This window comes from Balearica regulorum, chromosome 1 (assembly GCF_011004875.1).
Source record: "Balearica regulorum gibbericeps isolate bBalReg1 chromosome 1, bBalReg1.pri, whole genome shotgun sequence".
Classification (NCBI taxonomy): Eukaryota; Metazoa; Chordata; class Aves; order Gruiformes; family Gruidae; genus Balearica; species Balearica regulorum.
The window spans coordinates 66,130,787-66,150,935 of record NC_046184.1 but is presented as its reverse complement, the minus strand read 5'-3'; the positions used below and the strand labels follow the sequence as shown (position 1 = coordinate 66,150,935).

Sequence of the window (20,149 nt, the reverse complement as noted above, 5' to 3'; positions counted from 1 at the left end):
TCCATCGCGCCTCCGGAGCTGCTGACCCGCGGTGGCTTCCGCCAAGGGCACGGGGGGACGCGGGCAGCCGAGGGAGGCCGGGACGCCCGCGTCCTCCCCCGTTACCTCCCCGGCTCCTCTGCTTCCCCACCATTTGCAATGGGAGTGCCTCTTCCACCGCCCTTCCTTCCCCTTCGCGCTTCTCGGTAGCGGTTTGAACGCCCGAGGAGCTCTCGAGGGCTGCCGGGAGGGTCTGACCCCCCTCTCCCGTGGCTCCGCGTCCGCCTCCACGCCGGGGGTGTGGGTGGCACCGCCCGCCCGGGGGGCCTGTTGCCGACCCTGTGCTTCAGCGTGACCGCCATCGCTAGTTGGTGGCTTCCCTTCTCTGACAGCCGCCGTGAAGTGGGGGCTGAATAAAAGGGATGTGGTAGCGGTAAGGCATCTTGCAACCGTGGATCGTTTTACATTGCTGCGAGTCCTTATGTCGTTTGGACCTCTTTGTTTCAGCTGATGATGAGGAATGAAGGTGAGCGGCGATGCCAGCCTTTGTTGGCTGTGGCAGTTACTTGTGTCTCAGCTTGATAATGCTGCTGCTGGGCTCGAAGATAGCTCAGACCCTATTCAAATAGGATGCTATTCTTCAGCAAAACTTTTGACGGTAGAACATGTATTGACCAAGACTGCAGCAGTCATAAGGGAAATGAAAATGAAATGTTAAACACAACTAAAACTTGAAGTTAATGGATCTCTCTCTTTCTGTGAAATTAAAAGTGTTTATTGAATGTCTGATGGTACTTGACAATAGCATGCCTACCTCAGACAGTAATATCTACTACTCTGCAGTCAGGCATTTCATTATATGTCTTAAAATAGGTGAGTTGTATGTTTAAAGCTTGTACATTGCTGAAGCATGGAATAGGTTTGCTCAAAGCCAGCTACAGTGTTGTACTGGTTGTGAGGCAACCATCTGTCATTCTGTTTTACCAGATAGATTCATTGACTTTATATCAGCCACTTTATAAAATAGATCTAAAATACCTGAATTGGGTGGGAGAGACTTTGCACTGGTAAGCTATATTGGGTACTTGCTATTTTTGTAGCTTATAGGAGTCCATCACTTTATGAAGACATTTAATCTCCGTTACATTAAAAATCATACAAGCAAGCTGTTTTTTTGTTTTGTTTGCTTTTGTTTTAGTTTAGTTCTGCAACAGAAAGTGCAAGGCAGAGGTGTGGCATTTTTCTAAGTAAAATAAATAAAGCATTTTTTCTGTTTCACTATATGAAATACATTGAAGTGGCTTTTTTTCAATTGTCATCCTTTTAGACAACTTTGTCCTAGTTAACTTTTCATGTGTGTACAGTAGATGCTGAGAGTTAAGACAGTATTGATATGCATTTGACTTCAAGAGTCTACCCATCAGTATTAATATCCGTTCAGTGCTGTATTCAGTATATTCATAAAAACCCTTGAGTTAGTACAATATTTCTTAGCATGCCAAAACAAAGTCCTTTATAGACTCCAGGAAAATATACAGCAAAAATGTCTAGCAAGCTGTATCGTGGTTTTTTGTTGTTCTGTTTTTAGTCAGGGTTGTTGGAAGATATAATTGTATTTACTGACATGGTAATTCTGTAGATGGTTATTTTGTGCAATTAGTCTTAAAATAACTTGAATAAAATTCTATTATTTTATTAATTTGAAATTAGTCTATCATAGAACAGATTTCTGCAAATGTCTCAAATATGGCCTTAGAGCTGATAGTTTTGCTGCTGGTAGCTTGCTTCCATGTTTTTTTTTTTTTTAAATGTGCCTTAAAAAAAAAATCTTGTTTTTTGAGATATTTTTGATTAAGTACTATGTGGCCTTTATGTTTGTTCACAGAGTTGTGTTGTTTTGTAGCCTACTGGCATATGTAGTCTTTTATTTCTTTGAATAATATTCACAAACAATTTTGAATTTTGCACCTCAATTTTTCTTTATAGGAAACAGATGCTACCAGTTAAGATTTCTGTAATGCTGTTAACTGATTTATGCTGCTTTTACTTCCAGTTTGCCTGTTGCTTTTCATAAATTACCTTTTTACATATTCAACAAAGAGAAGAAAAATGCTTTAAGTCATTTTTTCTGTTTATTTTTCTCACCTGTCTTATGTACCTCTTCTCTTTTATTGTTTTGTGCTTGTGTCTTCTTCAGTTCTGATTTATTTCTGCTTCTGTGCATCAAGTTAATTCTATCTTTTCTAGAGTATATAGAACCAGAAACTGATTATAATCCTTAATTTAGCTTTGAATGTTTTTTGTTTCCCGTGTCCCCTTTTCCCCTCCTCTGTTGTTTTGGGGTTAATTGCCTACCATCCTTGTGTTCTGAGCAATTGAAGTGTCTCAATTTTTCCTCTTTCTAGATGGATTTTGGTACTAATTACAAAATATTTCTCAGTAAATTTTATAAGTTTAGATGGCCTCTCACATTTCTTCTAGTGGTGTTCCTGTGACTCAGTCATGTGAGAATTCCTGCTCATTCTCCCCATAAATACCATGTAAGTTATTTCTGTATCTTATTACAGGGTCTATTAAGAAAATTGAAGACACTGCTGCTGATAGAACTTGGCAGTCTGAGGGTGTCCTCCAAGTTTTCATCATTATTTCAGTGTTTTTGCCATTCCCAGATAGGTGTTCTATTTTTGCCCCAATTCAGTATTTCAGTATTTCAGTTCCATTTTTAGAACTGTATTACTGAAGTGCAAAAAAAAAAAGTCCAGGCTGGGAATACTATATAAACGATATTCAATAATATTATAATACCCACTATATAAACAATATTTGTTCAATAATCCTGTAATACTCAACCTTCTGATGTGTTTTATGCAAATGCTTTGTGATCCACACTTGTAAGGGGTAACAAGGTGGTACTGAAGTGCCTCAACCAAACACATTAAAACAATAATAAAAGGAGGCAAGGGGAAGAAAAGAAGTTTGATTAGTTACAACATTTTATATTAAGGGCACATAGATGCTGTCACAAAAATGAAATGCCTACGCTACAAAAGTAGGCATGAGTTTTAGAATAAATTTAAAAGAAAACAACCAACCAACAAAACCTCTGCCTAGATATGTGTAAAAAATTAATTACCTTTAGTTTTTCAGGTCATTTATTCTTGGAATCCTTTTTGCATTTTTAGAAGTCATTGACCTACAAACTTTAGTGTCAGTTTTGTAGCAAAGTTCTTCCAATATTGACATGATAAAAACAAATTGTGGGCTTTATTTGCACTTGGTAGCGCTGATTCTAGTACAGACATCATGGTGAAATGGATCTAGCAACTAATGAAATTCACAGTGAGATTTTTAAATGACCTTTCAGGTTTACATTTATATAGTATTTTTGCTCAGTCTTCAGTTAATGCTATTTTGGGACTTTAAATGGGGTGGTGTACAATATATAACATAGACTGTTCTATTGGATGTTTCTGTCTGAAAGAGCTGTTTTGTTTGCCTCTGTGGCTGGCTCACAGATGAGTATTAAATTTTTAATTTTGTTTTTTTTTTTGCTGATTGGACTAAGTACCATGTTTGATATTTCAACACTAAACCATTTTTATTTTTTTTTTGCCAAGGAGGAAGTTTTCTTGATCTGAGATAACAGATAGCCTGAGCATTTGAAAATGTCTAACTATGTATTCTGGTAGGCTGAACAGTTAGGATGGTAATTTGCCTGTTAAGAAGTTGGCAGCAATGAGAAGTTAATGTGTGGTCCTGGCTACCGGGACGAGGAGGAGAATCCAGTGGATGCTGTATCAAAGCATCTGGTTTGAGAGAGACTGGCATTGTAGTGTTAAACTTCAAATGCCTGTGACCTTTCCCTTCAGGGTAGGTCAGGGGAACAGAAATTTAAGCCTCTTCTGCTTATTGAGTTTATTCAATGTGTCCGACAATGTGTTGGCGAAAAGCCAATTTTGGGTGACAGAAGCTCCAGCTTGTACCAAGCAACCAGGAAAACCCCATGCCAAGCTCAGCTCAGGAATGTCTTCCTCCCTCCTCTTTTGATTTTCTTTTTGGTTCAGGGATCTTTCCTATGATGTCAAGCAGATGCAAAATTACATTTGTATCTACATTTGTCAAAGGGGATGTAACTTGAGCATAGCTTCAGTGCTGGCCATGCTGACTGGGGAGAGCTTGTCTTTTCTCCCAAATGTTTTCCAAACTTCTTGATTTGTTTTTTTATTTGTTTTGATATCTGACATGCACTGTATCTGGATTTGGGCATAACTGTTTTCCTTTTTGCCATCCCTTCCTCCTGCCAAATCATGCCCTGATGTCTGGTGTCTGTTTCAGACAAGCAGCAAAGTGAGACTGACATTAATTAGCTGTTTACATTTACCAGGCACAATATAAATTTTGCTGCTAAAGTTATATAGTGCAAACAACATTTGGAGTTGTGCTGTTTGTTTTCTCTGATGGGCCCTCTCCATTTCTGAAAAGCTATACTTTTTAGGTCCTGAAGGCTTCTATGATTGGAAGGATGGCATTTTCGTTGTGTCTATGTGCAGACTATATGAATTAAAATACAATTATAGGTCTAATAACTGATCTCCTCATCCTGCCTTTAATCTCTACAGATTTTTTAATATGAAAGCAATATCAAGCATCTTTTAAATGAAGATACTGATTTTATTGTTTGCAAACACCCAGTTATTTTTGAAGAGTGGAGAGAATACACAGTTGTAGAAGGATGTGAATGAAGTGGTATTCCACCCCCTCACCCACCGCCACTGGTTTTGTGTGCTTGCTGCCAGGGTCCTGTTCATCTTGTGATTGGCAATTGTCTTTCTTGGAAGACCTGTATTTTAATTAGAATGGATGGATCTTGTATCTTGTCCACAGGGGACAGTGCAAAGGAAACATGGTTTCGGGAAAGTGAAGGGGAAGAGTATTAAAGCAGAAGGCTCTGGCAAATGTGTTTCAGAATCTGGAGAGAAAATGTCTGTGCAGTTCTTGGAAAAGATTTATTCATATAGTAGCCAGAAGGTCAACTGGGTCTCTCTTAAAATAAAAAAAATAAAAAAAACCCCACAAACCAACTCTGTTGTTTAGAACTTTATTAATCTGAAGATACAAATTGGTTTTGTTTCGATTGATTTAACTGAAAAAGTAATGAATATAATAGTATAAGCCATACTATGTAAGGTCTGTCTGTAGGGCTTTGAAATGTGGATCTTCAAATACCACTGTTAGCTCTTCTACATCTTTCTGGAAGTATAATTTTGTTTCAAAGTATGTCTTACAATACTTCATTAGGCCTGCTTATAACTTCAGAATTCTCTTCTGATTGGTAAATACACTTTTAAATTTGTTGGTTCTTTAGAACCAGCCTAGCTTAGGGTGTCCCTAGTTCACATAGGAAAATCCTGCCACAATAGCTATTCCAACCAAAGCAGTTTCCTTGTGGAACTGCTCTGGAATTGCATGTGTGCCGACCATTTATTTCAGAATAATTCATGTTTGCAAAACAAGGAAAGAAAAAAAAAATCTTGCTGCTCTTTAGTTATAGCATGCTGAACTCTTCCAGGATAGCTACTGCAAAGAACTTCTTTTCAGAGCACCTATTTGGGTAATAATCCTATGGATGAGACCTCAGCAAAAATGCATTAGCTTCTATTTCCCAATAGTAGAAGATACAAACCATATTTGTATGTATTGCTAAGAGCATGATTTAGCCAGCAGGACTTTTATAATCATATGACAGAAACTGCAAAATTGCCACCATTCTGCCTCAGATGTCAAAGTAGATGCATTGCTTTTCTTAAGAGAATTCTTCAGGAATTGTTATATCTTATTGAGAAATCTCTCCTACTTCACAATTCCTTACTGTCATTCTGAAATGCTTGTTATTGTTGTGCTGCTGAAAAAGTTATAGGAAATACTGACATCATTGCCTTTTTATTTTCTTGTGCTGTCCTCCTGTGTTGCAGGAGTTCTTTGCAGTTTTCCTGTTTGATCAGGTAATAAAAAAAAAAAATTATCAGTTTGTCCTATCAAAAGCAAGGAACAAAGTTTACACCCCTTTCAACCAATTTTCTTGTTGGAAGTTCCTCAGTAGTTTATTGAACATGTTTCCTTATAAAGTTTTTTTTCCACAGATGATTTATTTTACATTGGCTCCACAGAGTGATTATGAAGTCTAAAGATAAACAGAAGGAAGGCAGCAGATTCTTGTAAGATAACTTGAAATTTGTTGTGGCTAATACAAGTCTATTGTCATTGTAATGATACTTGAAATATGCAACAGTCGACAGTCTGAGCAAATGACTGTAAAAAACAAAAATCTCATGGTTCATGTGCATCAGTGAGACTCCAGGTGAGTCTTTGTGTTTATTGCCTTCTTGCTGGATGGACTTCCTAAGAATAAGAGCAGACTTTGGCTTATTTACTGAGCTAATTGGTGGGATCCAGTGAGTCACAGGGCACAGTGAAGCTCGAGAGACCTGGCATGCCTTTAAGGAAAACCTTGCTGGAGCAGAAATCAGTAGTCCATACTCTGGAAAATGAGTAGACATGTAAGGAAAGCAGTGTAAAGGGAATCATGACTTGAGCATCAACACAGAAGACTCATTCAGGAGGTAGAAGTGAGGACAAGCTCGCTCAAGGATATAAAAATACTGCCTGCATATGCGGAGATGGTATTAAGAAACCCAACATTCCACTAGAGTTGAAACTGGTAAGGGACATCAGAGACAACAAGACCAACTTCCAGCACTGCATCAGCAGTTAAAGAAGAAAAAAGAGAAATGAGGGAAATGCAGGCTTGCTGCTGACTGTGACAGGTGATGTAGTGACAGTGAATATGGACAAGGCCGAGGCAGTTGGTGCTTTCTTTGCCTTGGTCTTCACCAGCAGGGTTTTCTGGGCCTTTCTATAGTAGACAGGCCTCAAAGTGGAGGATAACTAGCAATAGTGGAAGAGGATTGGTCAGGATATGGACAAGGGATCTTTGCATGCTGTTGGGTATAGGGCACAAGTCTTCTAAAATTAGGAATGCTAATGAGGCCTTGGAAAAAAGAATAAGAAAGCTAGCGAAGTAAATGTTTAGATGAGGAAGAACTTCACTCTGAGGGTGACCGAGCACTGGAACAGGTTGCCCAGAGAGGTTGTGTAGTCTCCTTCTCTGGAGATATTCAGAACTCACCTGGACACGATCTTGTGCAACGTGCTCTAGGTGATCCTGCTTTAGCAGGGGGGTTGGACTAGATGGTCTCCAGAGGTTCCTTCCAATCCCTACCAGTCTGTGATTCTGTAAAGTGTTTGGGATGAATGTGACCGGTTGTTTGTAGTGTTACTTCAAAATTTTCAATACAGAGTCTCTTCCATTTGGCTTGTCAACAGCCCTGAAGTGTTTTTGAAAGTAACATCTCTTGCTGTTAATGAAGCTGGACAATTATAAAGTCATGAACTGCTGTCTGCTGCTTCTGAATTCCTGAAAATGTGGTTAGTAATACAGCAGGCTGTAAACCAAATTTTCTCATAGGAATTAATTAGCGTAATGGCTGGGAGCAAAAGTCTTTTGATACTTAAGAAGTGCACGCAGTTGAAATATGCATGGACAAGTAAAGCAGCGTTGAAGGATAGGTAGGCTGAAGCAAGATCATGAAGACTGTTAAACAGTAGAGATGCTGGCTTTTTGGAGTTGATCACAGTTCTTACAGACACCATCTTTTTTAATTTGTGAGAGTAAGTGCACAATCATTTCCCTGTTATTCTGCCCTTCATCCTTGATTGTTTTAGATTAACCTGAAGATGATGTTGATGGTGATGAAAATATAACTGTTAGGTAGGCAGTGAGAAATCTGATAAGATTTACATCATATATACTGTCAGTGTGTATTGAAATAAAATATTTAAGTCCCTGGGTGGATCTTCTCTTCTTATCTTTGTACTTCTAGGAAAAATGGTTTTATCATCCATCAAACTCAGGTGCTTATCTGTGAGACTGATGATGGTTAACAGAGCAGGGTGTTAAACACTCAGCAATGGAAGTTTGACACAAATGGCTAAAGAAGCAACAGATGGCAAGTTATTCCTGTATTTGCCCCTCTCTTTATTTCTGAGCAATCTATATAAAGTTCCTTTAGATATCACAGCTTATAGATATTTAGGATCAGATAATAGGTCCAGAGGAAAACCTGACTGATCTGCCACAAAAGGTTAGAATTTGTGAATGTTTTTCTAGACTCCTCATGAAATGAGTTTATGCATTTCAGTCCACACTTAACATTGTGATGAACGTTCCAATGAGATGACAAAACAAGCGTGATGCTGCTGCACACTTACTCCTAAAAATTCCATGGTACCTTTGGTCATCAGTGTTAGTCTCTGTCTGCATCTGTTATATGAAGGACTGGCTGAATTGAATTTGTATTCTGAACAGACCCCATATCCTTCACTTTTCCCCCACTGGCAGAAAAAGATCAGCTTTGTGTTTACTGCTTTCTTTACCATGTTCCCAGACAATTCTTGGTAATGGACATGGATGGGGCCCAGATTAAGGAGTGCGTCATTAGATACTGTATTATGTTCCAAGAACAGATTGCTTTAATAAGGGAACGTAATGCAATTTGAAACAAATTTCCTGATGTGTGGAGTACTGCAGTGTGGGATCTAATGTATGACTTTACATTTGCAAAGGATCCAGATTGTTCCTTCTCTGTCCAAAGGTAACTGTGGAAGTGGTATAAGACATAGTGTTTTAGTTCATATGTAGGTTGGTGTGTGCCCATCTCAGCTTCCTGCAACACCACTCTTTCCAAAAAGATCAAACAATGAATAGTAGCATGCAGCAACTTATCTCATGGACTTCCTGTCTTGATGAGATTCTTGGTAGGGACTTCAGCTATCTCTTACTATCCCTTCTCTACTTGAATTCTATGTTCAGGAGAAGCCACTTCATCTAAGTCTCACCTCCAGCCCTTTGAGACTGAGTGATCATTCTACCCATGTGTAAGAAGTCTTGCTCAAGAGATGTTAAAAATATTTTTAATAAATGAAACCCTGGTGGTTTTGGGGTGGGTTTTTTTTTTTTTCCAATGCAGCTTATGAACCTTTATCACGTCTCCTCTTTTTGAGCAGAGATTTCATTTGTTTTAAATTACGAAGTTTGTTAAGAAGTGGTTTGTTGTTTGTCATTCTGAAATGTATGTTTTTTCCCATTCTGTAATATCATTAATTCTTCAGAAGTGTGCTACTGTCAGGGAGGCTTCCAGAACTAGTTCATGCTTTGGCCAGATTGTTCTTCAGTTAGTCTTTGATAAGATTTCAATGCCAATGTCCTGTCATAAGCTCCTTGCATGGAAGGTGCCCAAAGTTGATTGGAGAAGGTCAGTTGAAGAAAATTATTAATTACTTTCTAGGGGCATCTTTTAAGCAAAAAATCTTAATAAGACTGTTTCTCTTTCCTGTGACCCTGTCCTTCTCCCTACTCTTTCTAGACAGTTGACCTGACTGCTGTCAAATTTGATGCAGATTTACTTTGAAAAGTATACATGATATACAAGGTTTGTTATTCACCTATTGAGGCAAATAACATTATTTATAAACCAGCACTTTTCTGTGCCATAAAGCATAGTTATACAGTAAAGTGTTAGAAGAAAAGAAAGTTTTAATTTGTTGTCGTTGTTCAGACTTTGTAGGGGTTTGGCCTTGTATTTTAATATTTATTTTGTGCTTCTGCATACAAGTCCTATTTTAATAGGTTCTAATGCTCTCATGTAATATGTTCCTGTCTTGTCTTACTGCACTAGCAGAAATGTGCTGTCTGATAGTGCTGTGTTGCTAGATCTCTGCTGATCTATTTTGCATTTTTAGAAAAGTCACCTAAGATGTCACTAAATATATGGTATTTAAAAGGTATTCAACACTGCTTTTATTTCACGTTATGCTAGGTTGTGTACTCATTTTATGATTTACTTGAAGTCTCAAATCTGTTCTTTCAGAACTGGTGAGCTGAATTGAGGTTGTGTAGCAGTAATGCACATCCTAGCTGTCAGAAGCATCTCCTTTTTTTGTTTTGTGGTTGTTTGGGTGTTGTTTTTTTTTTTTTTTTTTAAGAGAATTATTTGGTAGTAGCATGAACATAGAAACATATCCTAGCTGATGGCAGTGATTGTCAGAGCAGGTTTTCTCATGCTTGTGTTGGCTTTCCAGCTGCAGAAAACTGTTAAAAAGACAAAATCTTATCAGGCACACTTTCAAATTATTATGTTGACCTATCTGGATCTGTTGTTTATTGTTAGTTTTAACATGATAATAGTCTTGAATCGCTTTTCTTAAAACCCATGTGTTCACAGCTGCTTATTGGGCCATGTAGCCCAATTCTGCATCTTATACAAAAGTGCTACAGAAGAACGTTTTACGCATAAACTCTCAAAGTGAATTTGTAATTTCACAGCCTTCAAGTATTTCACAACTTATTACAGGCCGTTATTATGTAGACGGATGTTTGCAGTCAATTCAGCTGTAAATACTTATAAATGTATATATACACACACAGAGTGGGAGAGACAATATAAAACAATGTTTGTTTGTGTATTTAGAGTATGAGACAATGTCTGCACTCAGGAAGCTAATAATACATTATACAAAGAAAAAAGCAAACTGAAAGGTATATGAGATTGTAATATCTTAATGTACTCAAGTGTACATAGTTAATATATTTTCGTATTCACATGGCCAGCCCATGTTAATACTAACAGAAGGTTAAATTCCTTAGTCTACAGAGCGAAGTGTTGCTGCAAGGTGTTAGAAAATAACATAGTAGAAGACACAGAATATCTTGCTGAGCATTATAAAGAAAAATATTTTTTCTTTTCTAAAAATGTTTCTGGAGAGATTAATATTTGGGGTAGAAAATGTTAATTTTTCTGAAACCTATTACATGTTTAACTTAGTCCTAAGAGATAGAAAATACATCTATCTACATGGCTTTTAAGTATCCCAAGCAGATTTAGACAATTACTGGTTTATAGCAAACTTGCATCTTTTAGTGTCTATGCAGTGTGATACCACTGTATTAGACGCAGTGAATCTATCGTGTGCTCCTTTGGGCACTGTATAACTGAGGACAGAATACAGCACTATTTGCAAGAGTGATGAAAGCAAGTTAAAACTAAAATATTACATAGTTTTTATGTTTAAGAAAATCATGTAGTTGTATTCCAATTTTCAGAGCAGTGGAAAGAGTTCTGTGTTGGAAAGTCTTGTGGGGAGGGATCTGCTCCCACGAGGTACTGGAGTTGTCACCCGGAGACCCCTTATTCTGCAGCTGGTGCATGTTTCCCCAGAGGATGGTCGGAAAACAGCTGGAGATGAAAATGGTAAGTGTGATCCAAGAGTGTGTTTTGCCTAGTAGGAAAGAGACTTTTAATCTTTCTTGTTCATTTGACTGAAAAATCAGTTGTTATAATCTTAAAACTCGAGTGTGCTTTTTAAAATTTACTTGGAAGAAAGTACAGCTGTTGTCACATTTGTTCTGTCCATTTAGCAAATGTCATGAAGTCAAAATCTTTTGAATATTCAAAATATCTTTAATGTTTTAAGTCTCCCTGTTTGTTCTCTGTTTCTGCTGAGAAAAGCAGGCCAAAGAAAGCATTTCAGTTATAATAATGATTGTCTAGAGTGTAGAGAACATGATTTTCTTGTGTGTGTTTTTCTTTCCTTCGTCTTTTGCTGTACAAATAAGGTTTTCCCTTGAGAGGATTAATATGTGACTTTTTAGAAGGAGGTTAGGAAATAGGTAAGTTCTGGATAGAGCAGAAGAAGGAGAAATGAAAACAAACTTGTAGTAGATGCAAACAATTTAATGGGCATGTTCTGTGGCTTACAGCTGCTACCTTACTGGGCTGCACTGAGAGATTCCAAGCGCATCAAGAATAACACTTTAAATGTTCTGAAGCTGTCTAGTTTCAAGTTTGTGTCTTCTGTAGTGTTACTTTCTTGATCAGCTGAAAGATAATATAGAAATCTCAGTTGTCCCTTCGGAGTTTAAATGTTCATTCTATATTAACTAGTGCTCTTATGAAGGAGCAGCAGAGGCATATCTACCTTCTGATCATAAGATAAATCTTAGATTTTTGATGCAGGCAGAGAACACAATTTGGTTCCTAACAATTAAGAACTTCTAGTGTGCAATCCAGGGTGTGCTGGATTGTGAGAGATTGTAGAACAATTCAGACTGGAAATGATGTCAGGAGGTCTCTAGTCCAACCTCCTCCTTAAAAAAGGCCAACTCAGAACTCAAGACCAGGTTGCTCAGGGCTTTGTCCAGTTGGGTCTTGAAAACCTCCAAGGATGGAGAATTCAGAGAGTTTCTGGGCAACCTCTTAGAAATGGCACATTGGATCTCTTTAAATGTGTGTGGGGGGGTTTGTTACTTGCATTGTGCAGTGCATAGTTTCTGGTACTTTTCAGAATGTTATGATTCTGAGTTGTAGAATAAAACATGATTTTGTTCTGCTCTGCAACTTTACAGGTATAATAGATGGTTTTATAATTAGGGTATTCTGAGTCAAGGCAGATCCTTTCTGTTGCATTTGATCTGGGGATTCACGTTTTAAATGTAAAATGGGATAATGATATTACATAAGGATGTTGGGCTAAATTAATATTTTTAAGGCCCATTTAGATACTTGGGGGAAAAAAATCAGTGTGCAAGATGTAGATGCTATATTCTCTTCTAGATGTTCTTTTGAGAGAGACATGGACTTGTTTGGTCAGAACAGACAAACCTTTATGGCTTACCAGTTGCATTCAAAATGCCTGTCTTCTCCCTCCAAAATTCAGGCAAATCATGGTCTAAATAGACTTGTCACTGCTCTGGTTTAGCATACATAGAGATTGTGGTGTTACATCTGAGAAGATGGAATCAAGTAGCTTGGAAAGAAAAAAAGATGGCAACCCCTTATCCTGGCTACACTGTCTGACATTATAATAATTCCCTATACTATTACAGGTCATATTTTTGTTTGTTATGAGGTGGCTGTTGAGGTAGGGTTGAATATGTGTGTGGGATTTCCCAGAGGAAAATCTATCCGTAGTCTAGCAGAAAAAGATTTTCTCCAGATGAGGGATTTCTTCTTTACAAATTGAATATTGGACAAGAGAATATCAGCCTCGGCATGCTGCTTTCTGAATGCGCTGGTAATAAACTCTGTGTGCACAGATACTTTTATCTAACTGCCTCTTTGTTTTGATTTCTGTTTTGTGAATTGTCACCTTTATCCGTACTATGCTTGCTCTAGATATGCATTAGTATTACATATAAATACATCCATTTAAAAAATAGTACTAGTCTGTGGTTCTTATAAGCTTAAATTTTACCTCTGTCTGAGTGTTTGCATCTAAAAAGCTTCCCTGTTTTTAACACAAAGCATTTTATATTGCTGTGGTATTCGTTTAAGTATGGACAACTGCCTTGTCTTTATGGCTATGAAGGAAAAAATTGTCTCTCTCCCATACCTTAATTTTGACATCTTCTGATGTATGTGAGCTGCCAAGGAATATCAGTTCATATCAATTTAGGGTTTTTGTTTGACTGGTTTGGGGTTTTTTATTTTATTTTTATTATTATTTGATTCTTGGATTTCTTGGGAAAGACTGTTGAGAAAGAATTGCATCTAGACATTTGAAATAACTTCTGATTTTCTAACATTAAAGATCATCTCTGCTGTTCCTCAAAAGTCACTGATGAGCCATGTGATACCCCTGTACTGTGCTCACTGCAATAAATCAAGAGTCAGAAAGTAGAATAGATATGAATTTTCCATTAAATATGAAGTGCTGTGTTTTCATAACATTTCACACTGATACATATATTCTACAGAAATGTGTGTGGTTTGGTGTGAAGGAAATGTTCTCGTTATTCTTTTGCTGTTTATTGTTAGCCTCTAGTGATTCAGCACATACGGTGTGTTTGATGTGGTGATACTGCACTGTAGTGTTCTCTTATCAGATTGCAAGAGCAGCAGCATTTATGAGACAACTGGGCCTCGTCGTGTAAATTATGAAATTGGTTTTGTAGCTAAGACCTATTCTGGTAGCTTAGCCATTTGTTAGGAAATGGAAAAGAGGAGGGAACATATGAATGGTCAATTAGTAAATGTTTATAGGTTCTTTTTTTTTTGTTCAAGATAGGAAGCTGAACATTGATCAAATTCTGAACAGATGGAATTGATACAGAACACAGGAATAATTAATACAGATCTGTTGCTTCCTAAGTCAACACTGTTTTGTCAGCTTTTTGCTCTCTACTTCAAACAGGAATCCCTTACCCCTAGCTCCTGGTGTGCACTGCTTCATTGTACTTAGCTTTGTAGAAGCACGAGAGAAAGAGCTTTCACGTGAAATAGCTTGCCATCTAGTTAGCGTAAAGGATGGAAAAAATGGCATAAGATATAGAAGGGATGGAAGATGTGCACGTCTTTTTCACAAGGTGGATTTTTTTATTTAGAAAAAGAGAGCTAGGAAAGGATAAGGTGATGGGAAAAGAGTTCAGATAGTAGTCTGGGAACTAGAAAGTTAGGAAAACAGGTAAGATTCTTCATGCTTTGCTGATTTTTGTCCTTTATCTATATGGGAAATTCTTGTTGCCATGCTGCAAGAAATCCTCTACGGTGGTAGCCTTTTATGACTCTTAACAGCTTCTTTGTGCTCCCGTTGTGTATGAAGAACATTTCTACCGCTTTAGGAAGGAAGAAAAGATACATGAATAATGGAAGTCAGTTAGCATTGCACTGTATTTGGGTTTCTTAAAGGAACATTGCAGTATAGGAGATAACAAGTAACAACTTGGTGGAGGGCAGTCCTGAGAAAAATACAGTCGTCATGTCTAGTTTTCCAGTACATTAATTAAAGTTTTCAGGTCTCACTGCAACATATGAAAAGCCAGAAAAGCAAACAGTCTGTTGGTTTATTCAGGAGATGTATTTTGAAAGGCAGGATCTATCTGTTCTTAATAGCTGCTGTTTTAATAAAGTTTTATAATCTGTAATACTTAGTAATTTTATAATGACCAAAATGTCATTTCTGTATGCTTTTATCTAGCATTGAATCTTGAATGTAATCAGGTGATTAATTTACCTGAAAGTTTTGCCTGAAAAGCTTCCAGAAGGTAACATAAACAGGGGAAAACTGATTTACCAGTAAAACTAGGGATAGAAAAAAAATGTTCTACGTGGAAACCAGAACACTGGGTTGTTGAATGTAGGCTAATGAAAATATTTTTTCTTTGCCTTGAGCATCCTTGCATTTTTAGTAATGCAAATTGCTCCTCCTTTCCTAAAAGTTACTTTGCATTAGATTAGAGCTATTGGGATTTTTTTTCTCAAATATTAAAAAGGTGTCAGTACAGACTTCCTCAGAAAGAGTGGCACAAGAGTTTCCCTGCTGTATAAAATGAGATGAAACTTATAAAAGCTTATTCCTGGACCAGATGAGATTTTCTGTGCACCTCAGAAGACTGCATTTATTCCTTAACTCTTTTTTTTTTTTTTTTTTAATGTGCACCAAGGCTGAGGTTAAGACTAAGCAATTTATCATGGCTTCAATCTTCTCTTGGGTTATATATAGCAAAGAAAACTTGTAGCTTGTTAAAGCTTAAAAAAATTTTCAGTCTCGTTTAATCCTTAGATATTAACAAGTTAAAATGCAATGCCTCTGACTAGAATGCATATCTTTTAATATGTATTTTAAAAAGTTAATAATTATACTAAAACAAAACATTTATTTATACATAGAACTAAGCCTAGTACCTAGCTGCAAATTTCTATGCCACCACAAAACCAGTAATTTAAGACTAAAACAATGTGTCCTAGGAGGACATTATCTCCCTAGTGGGCACATAACAGAAGAGAGCTTGGTCCATATCTTTGAAATATAATTAATGGTGGTAGGATCTTGCTGTATCTTTTTCTTCCTGGCTTTCTGCTTGTCTTTAATTTCTTAATTCAATTTTTAAGAGAGAATGAACAATACAGTCTTGAAGATACTGTAGTTTCTTCCTGTCTGTGTATTTTGCTTTATTTCCTCTGAACTGTAAATAAACTAAACCTGTTTAATAACCTGGAATTAATAAGTCCTTTCATTTTGCACTTATTTTGGAGACTAGTATGTAATTTCACCTGTTTACCAACCAAGACAAATAAAAGCTGCTTCCTAACAATGGGTTCTTCATAGCTCATGTGCCTGCAGAACAGTAAAAGTAGTTTGGTTCTTAAATTTTTTTCCTTAATGGATCAAGTCCATCTAAATCAGCATGTTTCCAGTGATGATAGACCTTTGACTTACCCACCGAACAAGACATAAAAATAACTTCCCAGATGTCCTAGGCTTTTCAAACTGGTGAATTGATTGTTGCTGTGCTACTTGCATTCAGTGCCAAACAGGCACATGCCAAAAATGTTTTCACCAGTTTGGTTTGATACTTGCATTTCCATGGTGCTGTACTGGCATTACATAAAAATATAGAGCTGTAAACTTATCAGCCCTTCAATAAAAAGTGTTGTGGGGTTTTTTTGGGGGGTTTTTTGGGTTTTTTTTTTTTTAGTAATGGGATTTCCATGAATATTTTGAGAAAATTAAAAGTTGAGAAGGGTGATGGCCAATGTTGTTTCTTCTTAAATCTGTCTCAGAACTGCCATTTTTTTTTTTAATTGAGCATTAGAAAGATTGATGCACAACCTCTAATTTCTTTCCCATACAGTAACATTACTTTCAGTGACATTAAAAATGTTTCCTTACTCTTTCCCATTCTTGCCATGAGTAAATGATGAGAAACATATTTCGCCAAAGCAGTTCAACTTTGCGGAACCTGATGGTGCTGCTTTCTGTGCTTAGATAAAAATATTGTGAGCTGTTGAAATCAGATGAACAGCAATAATAGTCATCATTAAGTAAACTTTGTCATATAGAATATCTGATTAATATGCATCATTTATCAGTGTTTAGTTAAGGTCTTATTTCTGTGCATATTGTTAATATGTTACACATTCTCATCAATAGTAGAATAGCATGCACATCTGTCTGCATGTATTTGTGATCTTTGTAATGCTGTCTCATACTGAAAGTTAATAAAATGCTGTATTAAATATGATTAAAAATTTTAAACATCATTCAATGCTGTTTCTCTTTAACTGCAGACCCTGCTACATGGAAAAATCCAAGACACCTTTCTAAAGGTTGCCTTTATCCACTTGCTTTTTCTCCCTACGCATAAAGTGCATGCTTATATACACAAAATCACATACATTTCATGCCACTTTATTGTTGATTACACTTTTACTTTTACACTTTGGCTACAGTGTTGATTGGTTATTTTGCTGAGTCTTGCGATCTGGTTGATTTTTAGTTTTCTGACCTTGTTGTATTAAAATGAGATGATTTTTGCTTTTCTTCTGTGCCATTACTGCTTCATAGAATTTCCTGCACTTTTAATTCCCAAATCCTTTAAAAATCCTCTATTGATCAGTACCTTGAAATTCAACTTGAGTAGAAAAAATGTTCTGAAATATGACTTGATTGTAGGTAAGCAGTGTGTTTGCCAAATGGTCAGATTTCTTGTAGACTGTTCTTCTAGAACAGACTGCTGTATCAGGGAGCGGAGGGGAAATGACCAGAAACTAAAAATTTGAAATGGACCTTAAGACTAATACTTGGAAACCTAGTTGTGGAAGTGTGAGTATCTCACAGTGTGCCTCAAACTGCTGTCTGTGCTATGAAGCAGGAATTGACAAAACCTCCTTTGCTGTTTTTGGGACTGCTCTTGAACAGCCCCCAAATAATTCTGGACATTAGTGGTGACTCACAAGAGTTAAGATGTTTGGTCCTTGACAGATTTGGGAAGAGACACATTTTCCTAAGACTCCATTGTTACGCAGAATTCTTATGTATTTTCTGTTTGCTTGGTTTTGGTTCTACAGGTTTTTCTAACTTTTTCTTTCAGCTGTAATTTGATCTTGCTTGCATGGTAAAAGGAAAGATGCTGAAAGCTGGTATTTTTTTCAGGTTTTTTAAGCTATTGCTAATAATTATTTTGTTTTCTGTTGCAAGCTGATATTTAATGGACTAGGCCATTTCTGAAAAAAAAATGGTAGGATAGCTGATTGGCTCAGTTACAGTTAAGAAGGTGGACCTTGTGTAAGAAAGACAGATTAAAAAGAGTAACGAGATGCAATGTTTAAATAAGCAAAATTGTAAGCAGAATCATAAATGTATTTATATTGAGCTATTAAAGATCTAACAGTAAAAAGCAGACTAATTTTTCTCTTGCTACTTGAAAAAAAAAATCGCATTGTAGTTTTCAACAAACAGGCTTTCGGGAAAATGTCATTGAATCATCTGCTTCCTCTTCCTCATGTATCAATTCTTTGTTTTCAGAGATAGATGCTGAAGAGTGGGGTAAATTTCTTCACACCAAAAATAAGGTATGCTTACTCTGATGATGGAGCTTATAAACATTCTATCACATATATATTTAATACTATATCTTATTCCTTGACTTTCCCAAAAAGGAGATTGTTCTATCTGCTATATTATATGCCACTGTACTGAGGATTTTCTGTTTTGCTTTATATGAGTAGAAAGCTTCTGAAAACATTCTTTTAAATTCAAGACAAAGTTTACCAGTAAGTTGACTGTTGTGTGGGTCATTGATTCTGCTGAGTGATTTATCTTAATTCTTTTTGTGTTATTTTGTTGATTTTTCTTTTTTGGTGAGATTAGAAAGGAAGTTGCAAAGACAAAGAAGTATATAATCACAAATCGTTTCAGTTCACTGAAGAATTGGCTACTGCAGAGATTTATTAGAAAGCCGTGAAAAGGAAGGAAGAGGCCAGTGCTCATTGGAGGGGGAGAAGCAGAAACTGAGATGACCTAGGACTTTAATAAGAGAGTCAAAATCTAATTCTTTGCTTGAAGAAAGTAATCTTTTTGTTGGCAGATGAATTATTTAAGTGTTTATTACCTCAAACTGATTTACTTACCTTCTAGGCAGTGCTAGAAATTGAAGGAAATCTAGAGAGGAATGTAGAGGGAACCTGTGCAAGGGTAGCTGTGTACTAACTTATTTTGGACTGGTGGAAGGAGGATAGATGTGACAAGAGCGGAAAGATTTTGAAATTAAACTCTGTCCTTGTTCATTGTCCTCTCTGAGATGAGAAGGGGCTCAGGCTACATGTTTTTTATTAACTTCAAAGGATTGCAGCTAGATTAGAAATGTAATTAAGTGTTTGAAATTCTCTTTAAGTGAACACAATTTTACACCTTTTCTGATATCAATGGGGTAAATAAAGGCTAATAACTGCTATCTCAGAGTATTAATCAACAGATAAAGTGCCAAGATTCCAATTTCTTGAATTTTTAGCACTGATGATTGCTGTTGGCATAAGCTTAAGGGCTAATAGTCATTCTTGTTTTTTCTCACTTTCTGTATACTTAGATACAGAGTTTTTCCCTGTCTCTTGGAGAAGAGTATTATTTTGCAATTAGGTAAGTGTCTGCTGGTTTTGATTTCTTTAAATAATTTTTTTCTTCTGTACTTCAGATCTATACAGATTTTGATGAAATTCGTCAGGAAATAGAAAATGAAACAGAGAGGATTTCGGGAAATAATAAGGTAAATGTTTCACTGTCTATCTTTGTCTTGCTATAGATACTCTTGCTGCTTAAACCTTTCTTAAACAGTTTTGGCAGGTAGAAGTGAAAAGCATTGAACTATTGTAATGAGATTTTTCACTGTGTTTGTGAGATAAGTGACTTCAGCTAAAAAAAAATGCAGAGAATTGCTGCTGTTTTAATTCAAAGCTTCAAAGCAGTGCAAAAAATAAACTTTGAGTTAAACTTGCTTCCATTTTTCCACATACATGACTTTATGGGTAATTATACAATTGAGTATTCTGTTCTTCCATATCTATATATTTACGGAGATATAAAAGCTTTTATGTAGTATATTGAGGGGGAAAACAGGGCTGCTTCCAAAGACAAAAGAATTGGTTGACAGATGTGGCTGGCTTTTTGTCCTCACCAAGTAGGTGTAAGGTGTATGATGGAAAAAAGTTTCCGTAGTATGAAATTACAGCTTTTGGCTTTCTAAAGGGTACATTTAAATAATCCAATACAGTAATTAATT

General features: G+C 36.6%; 1 protein-coding gene across 5 annotated transcripts in view; it reads left to right on the top strand.

The window, feature by feature from the left end:
• The window catches only part of DNM1L (dynamin 1 like), a 39,200-nt gene that overhangs the window by 324 nt on the left and 18,727 nt on the right, over positions 1–20,149 (top strand). For 3 of the 5 annotated variants that reach the window (XM_075755804.1, XM_075755789.1, XM_075755824.1), the window contains exons 2-5: positions 11,198–11,345; positions 17,163–17,201; positions 18,400–18,446; positions 19,565–19,636. In XM_075755804.1, coding sequence (XP_075611919.1) covers positions 11,198–11,345; positions 17,163–17,201; positions 18,400–18,446; positions 19,565–19,636 — 306 coding nt within the window. The remainder of the gene's footprint in view (positions 1–11,197; positions 11,346–17,162; positions 17,202–18,399; positions 18,447–19,564; positions 19,637–20,149) is intronic. The other 2 variants (XM_075755814.1, XM_075755794.1) reach the window with 1 other exon arrangement.